Raw genomic sequence first — 17912 nt, forward strand, 5'->3', positions numbered from 1 at the left:
GCTATCCCTGAGACTTCAAACAACAGGAGGCAAGCTCTAAATCAAGCCCTTGGAGATTTCTTCACAAGATGGAAGGCACACAAAGTCCAGTCTTTGCCCTCTTACTCTGGCAGAAGCAGCAACTGCAGGGAAGCTCCACAAAGCACAGTCACAGGCAGGGCAGCACTTCTCCTCAGCTCTTCAGCTCTTCTCCAGGCAGAGGCTCCTTCTTGTTACCAGAAGCGTTCTAAAGTCTGTGGTTTTGGGTGCCCTTCTTATACCCAGTTTCTCCTTTGAAGTAGGCCTACTTCAAAGTAAAATCTCTTTGGAATGTGAAATCCTGCCTTGCCCAGGCCAGTCCCCAGACACTCACCAGGGGGTTGGAGACTGCACTGTGTGAGGCAGGCACAGCCCTTTCAGGTGGGAGTGACCATTCCTCCCCTCCCTCCTAGCACAGATGGCTCATCAGGATATGCAGGCTACACCCCAGCTCCCTTTGTGTCACTGTCTAGTGTGAGGTGCAACCAGCCCAACTGTCAACCTGACCCAGACAGGGAATCCACAAACAGGCAGAGTCACAGAAATGGTATAAGCAAGAAAATGCTCACTTTCTAAAAGTGGCATTTTCAAGCGCACAATCTTAAAATCAACTTTACTAAAATATGTATTTTTAAATTGTGAGCTCAGAGACCCCAAACTCCACATGTCCATCCGCTCCCAAAGGGAATCTACACTTTAATCAGAATTAAAGGTAGCCCCCATGTTAAACTTTGAGAGGTACAGGCCTTGCAACAGTAAAAAACGAATTTAGCAATATTTCACTGTCAGGACATATAAAACACATTACTATATGTCCTATCTTAACTATACACTGCACCCTGCCCTTGGGGCTACCTAGGGACTACCTTAGGGGTGTCTGACATGTAAGAAAAGGGAAGGTTTAGGCCTGGCAAGTGGGTACACTTGCCAAGTCGAATTTACAGGTAAAACTGCACACACAGACACTGCAATGGCAGGTCTGAGTCATGATTACAGAGCTACTTATGTGGGTGGCACAACCAGTGCTGCAGGCCCACTAGTAGCATTTGATTTACAGGCCCTGGCACCTCTAGTGCACTTTACAAGGGACTTACTAGTAAATCAAATATGCCAATCATGGATAAACCAATCACATACACATTTTGTAAAGGAGCACTTGCACTTTAGCACTGGTTAGCAGTGGTAAAGTGTCCAGAGTAACAAAAACAGAAAAATCAGAGTCCAGCACACATCAACAACCTGGGGAACAGAGGCAAAAAGTTAAGGGCGACCACGCCAAGGATGAAAAGTCTAACACGTGTCCCCCCCAGCTGAAAGTGGGGAGCAACTACCCAACCTCATGGGAGTTCTCATCACTAAGGCGGAAGAACTTGGACAGACCATCAGCATTGGCGTGCTCTGTACCAGGACGGTGTTCCACCGTAAAGTCCATCCCCTGTAGGGAAATGGACCACCTCAACAGTATTGGATTCTCACCCCTCATCTGCATTAACCATCTGACGGGCCTGTGGTCGGTCTGAACTCAGAAGTGAGTCCCAAACAAGTAGGGTCTTAGCTTCTTCAGTGCCCAGACCACAGCAAACGCTTCACGTTCTATGGCACTCCACCTACATTCCCTGGGTAGTAACCTCCTGCTAATGAAGGCAACGGGTTGATCTAGGCCCTGTTCATTAAGCTGTGAGAGTACTCCTCCAATACCATGCTCTGAGGCGTCTGTTTGCACAACAAACTCCTTGGAGTAGTAAAGTGCCTTCAGCACCGGTGCTGTGCACATGGCAGCCTTCAGGGCATCAAAAACGTTCTGGCAAGCCTCTGTCCAGATCACTTTCCTGGGTTGCTTCTTAGAAGTCAACTCAGTTAAGGGGGTAACAATGGTACCATATCCCTTAACAAACCTCCTGTAATATCCTGTGAGACCTAAAAAGGCTCTCACTTCAGTCTGGGTCTTGGGAGGCGCCCAAGCCAGAATTGTGTCAATCTTAGGCTGTAGGGGTGCCACCTGGCCACTCCCACTTGGTGTCCTAAGTACACCACAGAACCCTGCCCTATTTGGCACTTGCTCACCTTAATAGTGAGGCCTGCCTTCTGCAGGGCCTCTAACACTCTCCAGAGGTGTTGCAGGTGTTCCTCCCATGTGGAACTAAACACAGCAGTGTCATCCAGGTGGGCGGCACTGAACTCATCCAGTCCTGCCAACACCTGGTTGACCAACCTCTGGAAGGTGGCAGGGGCATTCTTCATCCCAAATGGCATCACTTTAAATTGAAAGTGTCCATCTGGTGCAGAGAATGCTGACCTCTCCCTGGCCCCCTCAGTTAAGGCAAGCTGCCAGTACCCAGATGTTAAATCAAACGTAATGAGGTACTTGGCAGCTCCTAACCGGTCAATGAGCTCATCAGCTCGGGGGATGGGGTGTGCGTCAGTCTTGCTGACCACATTGAGTCCCCGGTAGTCCACACAGAATCTGAGTTCTGGAGTGGCACCCGGTGCAGCAGCCTTTGGGACCAATACCACTGGGCTGGCCCAAGGACTGCTGGAGTGCTCAATAAACCCTAGGGTAAGAATTTTGGATACTTCATCCTTAACGCATGCCCTGACCCTGTCAGTCACCCTGTAAACCTTCTGTTTAATAGGTGTACTGTCCCCAATGTCCACATCATGTGTGCACAAGTGTGTGACTCCTGGGATCAGGGAAAACAGTGAGGGAAAACTGTCCCAACACGTGGCGACAGTCACCTTGCTGCTCTTCAATCAGGGAGGGGGAGAGGATCACTCCCTCCACTGACCCATCTTTTTCTCCTGCAGACAGGAGGTCAGAAAGAGGCTCACTCTACTCCTCTACCCGATCATCTGTCGCAAGGAGCATGGGCAGTTCAGTCCGCTCAAAGTGAGGTTTGAGGCGGTTGACATGCAGGACCCTTGAAGGCTTCCTTGGAGACCGCAAGTCCACCAGGTAGGTGACTTCGCTCTTGCGCTCCACCACCTCAAATGGCCCAGTCCACTTATCCTGGAGCACCCTATGCTCCACTGGCGCCATCACCCACACTTTCTGACCAGGTTGAAACTCGACCAGAATGACATTCTGGTCATACCACCGTTTCATATCCTCCTGGCTTGCTTCCAGGTTCTCCTGAGCGAGACTCCTGAAGCGGGCAGACTGGTTTCTCAAAGCCAGCATGTAACTGAATACATCCTGGGGGGGTTTACTAGGAGCTTTCTCCAAAGCTTCCTTAACCAGACTCAAAGGTCCCCTCACAGGATGGCCATAAATCAGCTCAAAGGGGCTAAACCCAAGTCCCTTTTGAGGCACCTCCCTGTCGGCGAACAGAAGGCATGGTAAGAGGATGTCCCACTTCCGCCTTAAGGGCTCTGACAGGCCCATGATCATGCCTTTTAAGATGCAGTTGAATCTCTCAACCAGACCATTACTTTGGGGGTGGTAAGGGGTAGTGAACTTGTAGGTTACCCCACACTCCTTCCACAGAGACTTCATATACGTGGATATGAAGTTGGTACCCCTATCAGATACCACTTCCTTGGGGAACCCCATGCGGGTAAAACCCCCCGTCAATGCACGACCCACCACAGGGGAAGTGATTGATCTCAAAGGAATGGCTTCTGGGTACCGGGTGGCGTGGCCCACCAAGACCAGGATAAGCCTGTTGCCCATGGCTGTCTTGGGATCCAGAGGCCCCACAATGTCAATGCCTACCCTCTCAAAAGGAAGTACTGACAACAGGCAAAGGCTGGAGGGGAGCCTTAGATTTCCTCCCACTCTTGCCACTTGCCTGACAAGTCTGACAAGACCTGCAATGTGCATCTGAGTGCCTGCGCATTAGGGGCCAGTAGAAGTGGGTGACAAGCCTCTCAAAGGTCTTGTCCTGCCCCAAATGTCCAGCTAAAGGCACATCATGGTCCAACCCCAGTAGGAAGGCCCTGAAGCACTGGGGGACCACCAGCACACGGGCTGACCCATGCTCAGGAACCTTAGGCTCGCTATACAGGAGTCATCCTCCCAATAAATCAGGTGTGATCCTGGCTCCTTGCCAGCCGCCTGGTCTGCAGCCTGCTGCCGCAAACCGTCCAAAGTAGGGCATGTCTTCTGTGCTGCACAGAATGCTTCCCTGGTGGGCCCCCCTTCCTGCTGCCACTGCGACAGCTCAGGGACCTCCCCCAGTTCAGCCACCTGTTCCCCTGTAGACTCCGGGCGTCACCCTCAGGCTCTGCCTCCTCCCAGACTGTGGGAACTTCTAGGGCCAGTTTCCCGCGCCCCCTGCCCTTCCTCTTCTTGGTGGCCCCCTGGGTCACTATTTCAGGCTCCAGGGGCTTTTGATTACCCTGACGGGCTGCCATTGACCGGGTGGATACGCATACCCATCCAGGCAAAACCCAACATCTCCAAGTGAGACCTGTGTTCCACCTCCTTCCAAGGGGAATCCTCCAGGTCATTGCCTAGCAAACAATCAACAGGCATGGTTGGACTCACAGTTATCTTCAAGGAACCTGAGACCCCACCCGATTCAAAGGGAATCTGCGCAACTCTGCACAGGCGCTCTGAGTTGTCCACTGCAACTACTTGGTGAAGTACCCGGGGATCAATCTGCTCTTCAGACACCAGCTGTCTCCTCACTGTAGTCACACAGGCTCCAGTGTCTCTCAGAGCCTCCACCCTCTGTCCATTAATGGTCACCCACTGCCTGTACTTCTTAGTGTTGTCAGGCACTAGGGTTCTCTGGTCCATATCACTGTCCCCAAGTGAGACAAGGGTCATCTCAGCTGTTTCCCACCCACCTGAAACCAACTCCTCCCCAAGCGCTACACTGGCCAAACCCTGGAACGGTGCACCAGTGAGTGCCGGGGTACTTTTGGGGCATTTGGGGTCCCCCCTCACATGACTCACCTGGTCACATGCATAACACTTACGTGGGGGACCACCTGCCACTGGCTTCCCTTTGGAGAACCATGGCTTCTTTTCACTGGGGGGTTGGGAATCCTTACCCTGCGAATCAATTTGGGGCCCTTTAGAGAACTCCCCCTGTTTGCCCTTACCCCCCCTTCTTCTGAGAGGGACCCTGCCCACCCTTGGCGTGGTCTTCCCCATACCTCTTTTGGACCCTGGTGCTCTCCCAGCAGTCCGCTTCCTGCGCAAGCTTCCTGGGGTCAGTCAGCTTGCTGTCAATCAGGTGTTGGCGCAGCTCTGGAAAACATAAACTGTACAAATGCTCCCAAGCAATCAGATTGTAAAGCCCCTCATACATAGTTACCTTACTGCCCTTCACCCAACCATCCAGTGACCTGCAATAAGAATCAACACATTCCAACCATGTTTGGGATTCCTTCTTCTTGTAGGACCTAAACTTATCCTTGTACTGCTCAGGGGTAAGACCATACCTTGTAAGCAAGGCATCCTTCATGTTAGAGTAGGTGAGATTCTGAGCATCCCCTAAGGCTGTCAGTGTATCCCTCCCCTCTACCTCAAAGTGCTTCCACAGACCCGCCCCCCAATGAGCATCAGGGACCAGATTCATGTGGAGAGCAGACTCATACCCCTTGAACCACAAGTATATGTCATCCTCCCTCTTGTAATCTTTCACAAGGTCTTTAGGAATGTGCACCCTCCTCTCAGGCTGCACTGTAGGGTTGCTGCCACCATCTCTACTGGACTGGCTTCTATGATCCATCTCTTTCAAGCTAAGCTCATGGGCAATTGCTAACTTCCTCTCCTCAAGGGCTAACCTCCTCTGCTCCAATTGATACTCCCTTTCTGCCTGTCTGTACTGTAACTCCTCAGGTGTCAGACCCTTGGATGACACACTGCTACCTGCCCTGGAGACCTTCTCCCTGGACATAACAGGCCCTCCGACAATACCATTGTGTACTGAACACTCTTCCTCATCCTCCTCATCTCCCTCATCCTCTGTGTGCCCTTCAGTGCTCTTGGCTGTCACCCAGGCCCTCAGCGCCTTTTGCAGCTCCTCCTTCCTGGATGAGCTCTTAATGGGACAGTCAAAACTTTTACAGAACTGCTTCAACTGAGCTTTGTTTTAACTCTCCAATTTCTCAAGGTCAAAGTCACCTCCAACTGATGCATCTCCAGCATAGGACATGATGAAGATTCAAAAACAAGTGCAAAGTTCCAAGGCAGAAAAACAAGTTTCCAAATGAAGTTCCAAAGAAAGTCAATCAAGGAATCAGCGAAAAAAAATGGAAGTAGAACAAAAACAGTCCCAAAGAGAAAAGAATCAAAAGATCACCAAACAAGTAGTATGTGGTCACGTAGTGGTCTGAACTCAAACAGTAGTGTACACTTAATCACTGTGTGTCAAGTACAAATACAAGACCAAATCCCAACCGCTGATCACCAATGTTAGAAATGGGGTCTTTGGTTGACATTCAGGTTACCCCCTGTTCAAGCAAGGACCCTCACTCTAGTCAGGGTAAAAGAGAATCACCCTCAGCTAACCCCTGCTTACCCCCTTGTTGCTTGGCAGAGCAGTAGGCTTAACTTCAGAGTGCTATGTGTAAAGTATTTGTACCAACACACACAGTAACTTAATGAAAACACTACGAAATGACACAACACCAGTTTAGAAAATAGGAAATATTTATCTAAACAAAACAAGACCAAAATGACAAAAATCCAACATACACAAGTCAAATTATGAATTTTTAAAGATTAAACTCAAAAATAGCGATTAGAAACAAAGATGCTTCGATGAGATGTTAACACGGCATCGTGACGGAGTCGTTCCCCACTAGCCGACACCAGCGGCGCCAGACACGGAGTCGCGTAGACCCCCAAGTACAGTACCTTTGGTGAAGAGTGAAAACAAGCTGATGCGCGAAGTCGGGGATCGCGGCGTCTGTGCGAAACGTTGAATCCGTGCACTTCGAGCGGCGTTGGTCACAACATGGTGCCGCGACTTCCACGGAGTCTCGGATTTCAGCAGGGCTGCAGTGGCGTCGGACCTGCGAAGATCGTCGCGTTCCAGCGAAGTTCACAATGTCGGGTGCAGGTGGCGTCACCGGATTCAGCAGTGGCGTCGGTCCGAAGTCGTCCGAAGTCGATTTCCTTGGATTTCCACCAGCTTTCCTTTCAAGGGCCCAGGAACTGGATAGGGCACCACTTGTCAGAGCAGGGGTCTCTCCAGAGACTCCAGGTGCTGGCAGAGAGAAGTCTTTGCTATCCCTGAGACTTCAAACAACAGGAGGCAAGCTCTAAATCAAGCCCTTGGAGATTTCTTCACAAGATGGAAGGCACACAAAGTCCAGTCTTTGCCCTCTTACTCTGGCAGAAGCAGCAACTGCAGGGTAGCTCCACAAAGCACAGTCACAGGCAGGGCAGTACTTCTCCTCAGCTATTCAGCTCTTCTCCAGGCAGAGGTTCATTCTTGTTTCCAGAAGCGTTCTAAAGTCTGTGGTTTTGGGTGCCCTTCTTATACCCAGTTTCTCCTTTGAAGTAGGCCAACTTCAAAGTAAAGTCTCTTTGGAATGTGAAATCCTGCCTTGCCCAGGCCAGGTCCCAGACACTTACCAGGGGGTTGGAGACTGCACTGTGTGCGAGTGACCACTCCTCCCCTCCCTCCTAGCACAGATGGCTCACCAGGATTTGCAGGCTACACCCCAGCTCCCTTTGTGTCACTGTCTAGTGTGAGGTGAAGCCAGCCCAACTGTCAACCTGACCCAGACAGGGAATCCACAAACAGGCAGAGTCACAGAAATGGTAAAAACAAGAAAATGCTCACTTTCTAAAAGTGGCATTTTCAAGTGCACAATCTTAAAATCAACTTTACTAAAAGATGTATTTTTAAATTGTGAGTTCAGAGACCCCAAACTCCACATGTACATCCGCTCCCAACGGGAATCTACACTTTAATTAGATTTAAAGGTAGCCCCCATGTTAACCTATTAGAGGGACAGGCCTTGCAACAGTGAAAAACGAATTTAGCAATATTTCACTGTCAGGACATATAAAACACATTACTATGGGGGTGATTCTAACTTTGGCGGGCGGCGGAAGCCGCCCGCCAAAGTTCCACCGGCAGAATACCGCTACGCGGTGAGAAGACCGCCGCGGTAATTCTGAGTTTCCCGCTGGGCTGGCGGGCGACCGCCAGAAGGCCGCCCGCCAGCCCAGCGGGAAACCCCTTCCCACAAGGATGCCGGCTCCGAATGGAGCCGGCGGAGTGGGAAGGGTGCGACGGGTGCAGTTGCACCCGTCGCGATTTTCAGTGTCTGCTATGCAGACACTGAAAATCTTAGTGGGGCCATGTTAGGGGGCCCCTGCAGTGCCCATGCCATTGGCATGGGCACTGCAGGGGCCCCCAGGGGCCCCACGACACCCGTTACCGCCAGCCAGCTTCTGGCGGTCAAAACCGCCAGAACCAGGCTGGCGGTAAGGGGGTCGAAATCGCCGCCATGGAGGATTCCTCAGGGCAGCGGGAAACCGGCGGGACACCGCCGGTTTTCCGTTTCTGACCGCGTCTGTACCGCCGCGGTCAGAATGTCCTGGGATGCACCGCCAGCCTGTTGGCGGTGCATCCACGGTCGTTGGCCCTGGCGGTAGTCTACCGCCAGGGTCAGAATGACCCCCTATATGTCCTATCTTAACCATACACTGCACCCTGCCCTTGGGGCCACCTAGGGCCTACCTTAGGGGTGTCTGACATGTAAGAAAAGGGAATGTTTAGGCCTGGCAAGTGGGTACACTTGCCAAGTCGAATTTACAGGTAAAACTGCACACACAGACACTGCAATGGCAGGTCTGAGTCATGATTACAGAGCTACGTATGTGGGTGGCACAACCAGTGCTGCAGGCCCACTAGTAGGCCCTGGCACCTCTAGTGCACTTTACTAGGGACTTACTAGTAAATCAAATATGCCAATCATGGATAAACCAATCACATACGCATTTTGTAAAGGAGCACTTGCACTTTAGCACTGGTTAGCAGTGGTAAAGTGTCCAGAGTAACAAAAACAGAAAAATCTGAGTCCAGCACACATCAACAACCTGGGGAACAGAGGCAAAAAGTTAAGGGAGACAACGCCAAGGATGAAAAGTCTAACAGTATCGATAACAAAACGTTTTGAGTATGATCTGAATTTATTATTGAGTTTTCTAGGAGGGCCAAAATCGAGGAAAGGATTCTTTTAAAACACTTGAAGGACTCCGATAGAAGTATATGTGGGTCAGGGGGGCCACTAGGTAAGTGATCCGAGCTCACAAGGGCCGGAGTTTTCGAGTTTCTTAGAGAAGAAAGGAAATGATCAGATGGGGTACTGCTGAATGGTCTTAGAACAGGGGAGCCTAATTTAGATTGGGTAAGCGAGGGCATCGTTGGTCTCATTGGAGGAAAAATTCTTACTCCATTGGCCGCATTCAGATCTATATCAGGAAAGGGTGAAATCCTGTATTTCGGCGTGACTGTCTGCAGTGTGGCCACCCCCATTCTCGAGGGGGAGGTTAGTTCCTGGACTCCCGCCCCCCCCGTTGGACATGGAGAAGCCACTCAAAGGACTTAAGGCTCCATCCACTTCCTTTCTAAGAGAATCCTTGTTACTAGAAGCAGGACAATTTACTACCTTACCATCTAATGTCTTAGGAGAGTCCTTTTGGACAAATGTTAGAATGGAATTTAAACTTTTGAAATTCAAATGAGTGATTCCCTTATTTCTTAGAGGATTGGATTTGGTTTGTTTTTTTACAGGCCTGTTCCTTCGCAGGCGTTTAGCAGTCATCCTTTTCCCTTTTTTGTCCCCTTTGATCTCTTCGCCAACTTTTTTCACGCTTTTAAAGCACTTTAATGTCACTGAGCTCTGGAGGGCACATGGGTCGGTTCCATGATCCTTGGGTGCTCTTACCACTGGATCATATTCAAACGAAGTTTCTCGTAAGGGACCGGGGATGAGAACAGGGGTTTTCTGGATAGAGGGTACCCGGGTGGCTGTAGGAGTCAACAGTTGCCCCCCCCATTGCCAATAGAGCTACCGTTGAGGGTCTGAAGGGCCTCTGTTACCCAATGAGATACAGCCAGGGAACTGGCGTACACAGGTTGACCAAGACTCCTTGAAAGTCTCCACACCTTCTTCCATGCTTACCCCCTGTCCTGGTCGACAACTAACAAGCAGGCACACCTTCAAGCGTCCTGCACTGCGACTCTCGGATCTCAATCTTTCTCTCGCCGTGAGCCCTGCAGCCCCCCACACAGGGCTGCGCCTTCTCCTTCGCCGGCCGGCCACAGAACCGCTGACGCTGCTGACGCTGCTTGCCCCTTTGAGGCCTCTGGCCCAGTATCCCTCTAACCCCTGCCCCTGCCTCCTGCCTCAGACTGCTCGGCTAAGTCAAAGAGGAAAGCCAGCAGTCGGCTTGGCAAGGGCTGAGTCTGGGGCCAAATCCAGGGGGGATCCTGGGAGAGAGAAACACAATGCATGGCGAGCAGCGCTGAGCCCAGCTCCATCATGAGGCTCCGCCTCCTCACATCATCACATCCACGTCCACATCCACAATTCCTTCCTCACAGACCAAACAACTGCAGGAAGGGACTAGTGTCAGAAGAAGCTTACTTGAACAAAATGACATCACGCACAATGAAGGTAGCCAGTTACTGAAGTAGGCTAATGCACTTCCTCATACTGTAACCGGTAGGCGGGAGGGGCAGCAAAAACACAAATGAGAACAGACCAATGGATGAAAAAGGATGACCAAAAGACACATGCATGTATATATAACTGTATGTATTTTTACTCATCTTTATTTATTTATTGGGGAAACATAAGGCTAGCAAGGTCTTCACTCAAGCAGCGTTAACAAGCCTCTCCAAAATCGACTTCTCTCAAGGTTACCACTCATGCCTCCAAACAAGGTGTTCACTCAGGAAGTTAACCCTCATCCCTCCAGCAAGGGCTGGTTACCACTCATCCCTCCAGCAAGGGCTGGTTACCACTCATCCCTCTAGCAAGGATTCTCACTCACACGCTTACCACTCAGCTCTCTAGCAAGGACTCCACTCAGGTGGTTACCACTAATCCCTCTAACAAGGACTTTACTCATGCAGTTACCACACGTCACAAGCAATGACTACTCATGCTGTAACCACACATCTCTCTAGCAAGGACTTCACTCCCATGGTAACCCCACACTCATGGTGTGGGGACGAAGACCTCAAGTTATAGATCGCGTAGATTTTACCCAGTGGATCAAGAATCCCCCAGACTCCCAGGGCGGAGTAAACCCACTGCAGAACAAAACTCGTATAGGGTCACTGTAGGTCAAATTCCATTTACAACTTGGGCCTCACAGAAGTTTTGAACGAATACAAACCAGACGGCCTGATATTATGTAGCATAAACGTAGATGAGCAGAGTGTGAAATGCTATTTAGTCCCAATGTTGAACGTGGAGAAGGGCCATGGGTCATGAGAGGGCACACATTGAGGGGTTGATAATACCCCTCCCTTACCAATGCCAATAGTTAGTACACCAGTACATCCCATGCAGGTTTTCTCATGCTTCGTAGTTATAAACAAATATATTGCACCAGAACCAGGATGCAAAGAGTTAAGTCAATGCATTGAAATAAAAATCACATTAAATACAGTTCGTGATAGCCAGCAGAGTAATTTTCCTCTGTGAGGACACTGGATCACTGAATAAGCTATGTTTTCTGTTGTCAATAACACTGTACTGTGGTGATAACATGGAATTTGACATCTGCGCTGTAGTCATACGTTTGTGAAGGTGTTTGTACCAGTAGTACACTTCCTCCAATTAAAGTGTTATGTGTTTATTTTCGCTAGCTTTGAGATTTGTATGGAGGTCCCAGTTGGCACATTCGTACTCCGACCATGAAAGTAGGCCTAAGTGTGTGTGGGGGAGGGGGGGAGCTTCCTGGCCACAAGAACCAGCTACCCTTCCACCCAAAGCCTGCTGGGGGGCGTGTCTGCCTGCCTACTTCGCTGATTGCTTGGGCATCACCGCAGACCCAAGATGGGCAGCTGCAGACCTGGAGGGGTGTCTCTTTTCTTGTCAGATTGCTGTCAGAGCATGAGTGTGATTCTGTTGTCTGAGAGGGAGGTGGGCGGGCCGCACAAACCAGCCAAGAAAACACTGAGGTTCATCCAGAGACCAGAGCCCAATGCAAACTAGCGCTGTGAAGTGACCACAAGGTGACAATAGACGCTACATGAAGCTCTCCGCAGAGGTTCCTTGTGCTCCCGATGATTGCATGACTCCAGCTCTTCGAAACTCTGCAGGGGGTTTCCGACATCACGCCTTCCTCGTATCTGTCCTGGCATTTATGAGGCGTTCTGCCTCAGCAAAGCCTAGGGGAATCGCCTTCTGGGACGGAAGGAGGAGCTCCCTTCTCCGCTCCCCAAGATTCCCAGCTCACTCAAGCTCTGCAGCAAGCTCTCTATCTGCGCCTGGAAGAGTTTTGTTGGGTGACCCAAGAGCTTTCACTGTGCATGCCTAAACTGTGTGGCTCCAAATCCACAAAATTGGCGGGCCCCTCCCGAAGCACTCCTTTTGCTGAAAGCTCCACAGAGTCCACCGTCCTTACTTCCATGAGGTTTCACTGCTCTAGGCTCCCCGGGAGCTCCCCCTTTAGGACGTGTGTTGATTGCTTATGCTCCGCACGCCCTGTGATAAGCTCCACAGAGTATTGGTTGCCGTAATCTTCTCAATAGCTCCATCTCCTCACAGGAGCTGCGTGTGCTCCATGCTGCGCCAGACCTCCCTTTCGCTCTGTAGGTCGTGCATTGTTTATAATACGCTCAGCAGGAGATCCCTCTACCAATGCAGAAGGCGTATCTGCTCCAGGCTCTAAAGGAGCTTCTTCGTTCTCAGCAGGAGGTGTTTAGACGCTATAAGCTCCGAAGGAGCGCTCTCTTTCCCCTGCACGTGATGTTTGGTAAATCTGAGCTCCGTAGAAGCTCCCTCAATCTAATGGGGGTGTCTCTTCTCAAAGATACGTATACCTTTCACTCTGCAGGAGGTGTTTCTGTTCAATGTGTTGCACTTTCCTGGCCCTGTAGAATGTGTGTGCATAAGCTCCCTCTGCTCCACTAGCTGGTGTGTTGGTTGCTCTAACCTCCGAGTGAGCTCCCTCAACCCGAATCAGGTGTCAATTCTCTAAGCTCCACATAAACTCTTTCACAGGGGGGTTCTGCTGCAATCTCCATGTGAGCTCCCACTCCCTGCAGGACAGTTCTGGTCCCCTGGAAGCTCCACGTAAGCTCTCAGTTCCTACAGGAGGGGTCTGTTTTCTAAGTTCCAAATTTCCCCCACCCAACAGGTGGTATGTGGTCTGAACCCCCTCACTCTGCATAAGGGGTCTCTTCTCTAAGGTATGCAGCTCCCTCACCCTGCCTGAGGTACAGGCTCGGAGCTCCAGATGAGCTCCCTCGCCCTTTAGTAGGGATCTCTTTTCTAAGCTCAGCATATGTTTGTTCTCCCCAGGGCCACACACTCTCAGATATTCCCAGGCTCACGGTGATGCTGAACAGCTGTCCAGGTCGTACATATCGACAGAGTAGGGCGGCTCGTCAAGGAGGGAAGCCCCACGCATCCCTGCCTGCACACCGACGGCATCTTGCCGCCTGCATCAAACGGTGCAAGCACGCGCTGGCCCCAGCGCCGTATCCCTCCTCGCTGCTCTCACCTCCTGTACCGGAGGGTGCAGGCAGGCTCTGTCAGCAGCATCCTGGAGCAGATCGGGTCTCCCCTCACAACTCTCACCTCTTGCATCAGAGGGTGCAGGCGGGCTGTGGTGGCAGCTGCAGCCTGGAGCTGAGCTGGTCCCTCCTCGCTGCTCTCACTTTGTCTTGGCTGCGCGTCAGAAGCAGTGCTGCTCTCACCTCCTGTACCAGAGGGTGCAGGCAGGCGCTGGCAGCAGCAGCCTGGAGCAGAGCGGGTCTCCCCTCACAGCTCTCTGCTCCTGTATCAGAGGGCGCAGGCGGGCTCTGGTGGCAGCAGCAGCCTGGAGCTGAGCAGGTCCCTCCTCGATGCTCTCAGTCACTTCATCTTGGCTGTGCGTCAGAAGCAGTGCAGCAGTGCAGCAGGAAGGCGGCTTGTAGCCTTCCGCCTGAGTGTGCGTGGGTCTGTCGCTCCTGCCGCCATACCCTCTGACCGCCTGCCTACCCCTACGGATCGTGCGCTGACTCCATCTCACCTTCCCTGACTGAATCCCCGGGATGGAGCCGGGCTGCCGCCTATCCCTCTGAGCGCCATGGCCGTCGCGGCAGCGGAAGGTGGCTCCTTGGCGCAGTGAGCGGGGGACATGCAAGGACTACTAATGGGGATGTCGGGACCACCTCGCTGCCCCGGAGCCATGCCGTGACCGGGTGCGCCCGCTGTCTCAGCCCTCTCCTGCCTCCTCCACCGCCCAGTCCTACAAGGAAAGCCGGAGCAGTATAGGGGTCTTGCGTTTGGATCCAGCATGGAGCGCCGGCGCCCGTTCGGAGCCCAGCCGCTGTCCAGGTGCCCGGCCGGGCTGCTTCTCTGCGCCCTCTGCCTCGGGCTCTCCCACGGGACCACGCATGTGCTGCGCTTCGGTAAGAAAGAACGGGCGCCCTGGTGATGTTGTGTGGGTGACTAATGGGAAGCGAAGGCTGGAGGGGGCTCAGCGGCCTGTGTGGGGTGTATATGTGCAGGTGCTCTGAGCCCCCCTGTGTTGCGCGCGGCTGCTGATGCCTATATCCATGTGGTCCTTCCTTGAGAAAAGGAATGGCAGCGCATCCCGAGAGCTGTCATTCTTGCAGCGAGGAAACCCACACGATTTACCTCACGTTGCCTTTGTTGTGGACATTTGGTTTAATCTAACGGTGCACGCTATAACACATGAATAGTGTTTTTAGTGATTGTGCAAAGTGCTTTGAAGTGACCTGGTTCAGGCACTTACTGATAAGTGGAATCGACAGTGCATAAAAGAAAGCCACTTGTAGGGTCTTGTGGTTTGATGTAACTGGACGTGTGTAGTTAGGTGTGTATTATTTTGTCAGAAACATATCCGGCTGTCTGGGTTGTAAAACTGTTGGATTGTTTTTGACAGTTTCACCCTTGGATATATTGACTGACCAGCCAAGCTATGAATGATATTATGGTGAAAGTGGATTATGACTCAGTATATGATAACTCTTCATGAGAAAGCTGACGCGCAAAGCGGGGCAGAGGTCTGTCCTTAGCGCTATGCGAGATACTTTCCAACGCAAACGGAGCAGCGCTCCTATCACTGATCTTGAGTTTAACTACAATGGACGTTTGGTGTGAGGTAGGAGTTGGGACCAGGAGGCGAGGTTGTTATCCATTCCAAAATGCTATCGGAGAGTTAAAGTGCAACTTTGATATCCATACTTTTGTCTGCGCAGAAGTTCAAACTACCCTTTACCCCCTCACCCCCTCCAACAGCAAGTGTCTCAGAAGTAGGTGCAGCAGTGAAAAGGTGGATTTGGGTGAAATGAAAATATCCGTGTGAGGGATGGGAGTGAGAGTTCGTCCCGGGCCGTGGCAGGCTCCAGGATCGCTCCGTGCTCCTCACCACAGGTATCCACACGAGCCCCGCGTGCTGTGTAGTAGCAAGGGAGCCACGGGCCCTGAGGCAAACTAGGAATTTGGGCCCCATCAGCTGGTTCTGTTGGTAAATATGCGGCTATAAATGGGGTGCAATGTGCCCCTCAGACTTCTCAGCCCGGGTGCACTGCACATATTGCACTGCTCACAGTCACGCCTGTGCATGTGTGCAGATTATATCTGGGGGCGGTGGAGATGCACCATAGCCCATCCATGCAGGACTCTGTGGTAGGAGGACTCGAAGCACCCCATGCGGGAAGAGATGCGGTAGCCCAGATAGTGCACCTCCGGCTGTCTCCTCACCGCAGGATCGATGTGGCGGTGAAAGAAGATACGTCCCTGCGGCCAACGCACTGTAGGGCCATATTTCTTACTATAGGCTACGTCTACCAGAAGGAGTGCAAACACCTTCTCTTCAACCCTTCACTCTAAAGCCCAGCCTCGTGGCCACAGGCCATGCTTAGTAGGGTGGTTTAACGCTCCTTTAGGAGAGAGAAGCGTCCCCGTCTATCCCACTGCACTTCTAGGTTCCTCTCCCCATACCCTGTGTAGCAGGAGGTTCGGGATTCCTACTATTGCTCGTCACATCCTCTGCATGGCGGGAAATTCGGGGATCCTATTGGGGGAAGAGGGTCATGTCCCTCATACATTACCCCTCACCGTATGCCCTGTTTGGTATTGAGCTCGGGTCCTTGCATGGCAGGGAGAACTGCATCCGACGGCCTCACATTGTCTCTCTAGTGTCCTAAACGTGTTATATTTGTGGTAGCAGTCTGTAGGGTAGGGTCTTCTCAAAGGAACTGTCACACGTCGTTCTGTCTCACACTGCACGCTGCCCCTGCAGGCTCTGAATGGCGCGGGGCCAGGGCCTCTGCCAGGCAGTGGGCGTGCCACGCCCCGTACCTCACACTTCAAACCCACCCTCCTATAGGCTCTGTATGGCAGGAGCCGAGTCATCATCCGAGATAGTGCCCGCCCCTCACTTAACACCCACTCTTCTCACTACGGGCTCGGTATTGCAAGGGCCCTGACAGGGGAGTAGTGCAGGCCCCAGCAGCCCCTGAGACACGCTGGGAAAGGGGGGCAAGTCTGCAGGGTCCCACAATCCTTCAGAGGGGCCCTATTCATTCCAAAGCCAATGGATATCTGTGAGATATTGGAGGCCCTCCTCACATTCTGCCGGGTGGCTCCCATCATTTTTCCTAAGGCAACTAGAGCCGAGGCGCTATCCCTGGCAGTGGCGCACATATCACCCTGCCCCTCACACGTCACACCCACTCTCCTCACTACAGGCTCTGTTTGGCAAGGGGCCGAGGCATGTTCTCGGATGTTGGCGCACACATGCCCTGTCCTTTACACACAAAAACAACGCTCCTCTCTTGTAGACTGTGTATGCCAGCTATCCGAGGGTTCCCAGCAACCAGCGGGCCACCCAGAGTCCAGTCAACTCCAGTCCCTTGCAGTGCACTCCAAGCTCCTCAAAGAAGAAGGGGTTGAGTGATCCGTCCAGGCAGTGGGGCATGTCCTTCTGCGCTGGAAGCCCATTAACGGTCACTGGAGAGGCGGCCTCTTATTGATCCCGGGTGATATTCTGCCTCCTTCCAGTCTTAAGGTGGTGCTTGAGGCATGTTGCTCTTAGCAACCATGTTTAGGAATGCCTGCTCCCTTCACACGACTCGCGGCACCATAGATCACCTCGGGCAGGTTTCATGCGCGTGGCAGCTCTAGTAGGAGCAGCGCACCAGTTGAATGTACAGGATTCCTGCTTGGACTCTCTCTATGAGTTCATATGCAGCTGGTGATTTGTAGCAAGGCGCTGTAATAGTTCCGGCTTTCGGCCTTGTGTATACATCTGCCTGTTTATGCGTACAAACAATATACTGTATCCAGGATCGATCGATCGATCGATCTATCTATCTATCTATCTATCTATCTATCTATCTATCTATCTATCTATCTATCTGCCTATCTGCCTATCTGCCTGTCTGCCTATCTGTCTATCTGTCTATCTGTCTATCTATCTAGTCGAACTTTCTTTATACATAAAATAGATACGTATCTCTATCAGTTCGGACGTATTAATACAAATCTTAAATTGTCTTTAATGTGAAGGCAATGTAAATACCATCATAAAGTCAGCTGTTGAAGCAAGCGAAGGGAGAAAAACTAAGGACACGTTTTCTCCCCCTTCCTTGCCCGAGCTAGACATGCAGATGTGCACAATGTGTCTCTATTCAACGCGTGCGGGTATCTGACACACGTTGTGTGTTTGGTTTGTAGAAAGGCTGTGGACAGAACCCCCAGTGTGCTCGCCTTTGCTGCACACGTGC

At 51.7% G+C, this 17912-nt stretch overlaps 1 protein-coding gene across 1 annotated transcript in view; it reads left to right on the top strand.

Annotated features, from left to right (window-relative positions):
- The first annotated feature begins 13406 nt into the window (after positions 1-13406).
- Positions 13407-17912, top strand: part of GRIK2 (glutamate ionotropic receptor kainate type subunit 2) — a 1513871-nt gene continuing 1509365 nt past the window's right edge. The window contains exon 1 of the mRNA XM_069235474.1: positions 13407-14567. Within this exon, the coding sequence (XP_069091575.1) occupies positions 14453-14567 (115 nt within the window). The 5' untranslated portion in view covers positions 13407-14452. The remainder of the gene's footprint in view (positions 14568-17912) is intronic.

The sequence above is a fragment of the Pleurodeles waltl genome, chromosome 5, assembly GCF_031143425.1.
Source record: "Pleurodeles waltl isolate 20211129_DDA chromosome 5, aPleWal1.hap1.20221129, whole genome shotgun sequence".
Lineage (NCBI taxonomy): Eukaryota > Metazoa > Chordata > Amphibia > Caudata > Salamandridae > Pleurodeles > Pleurodeles waltl.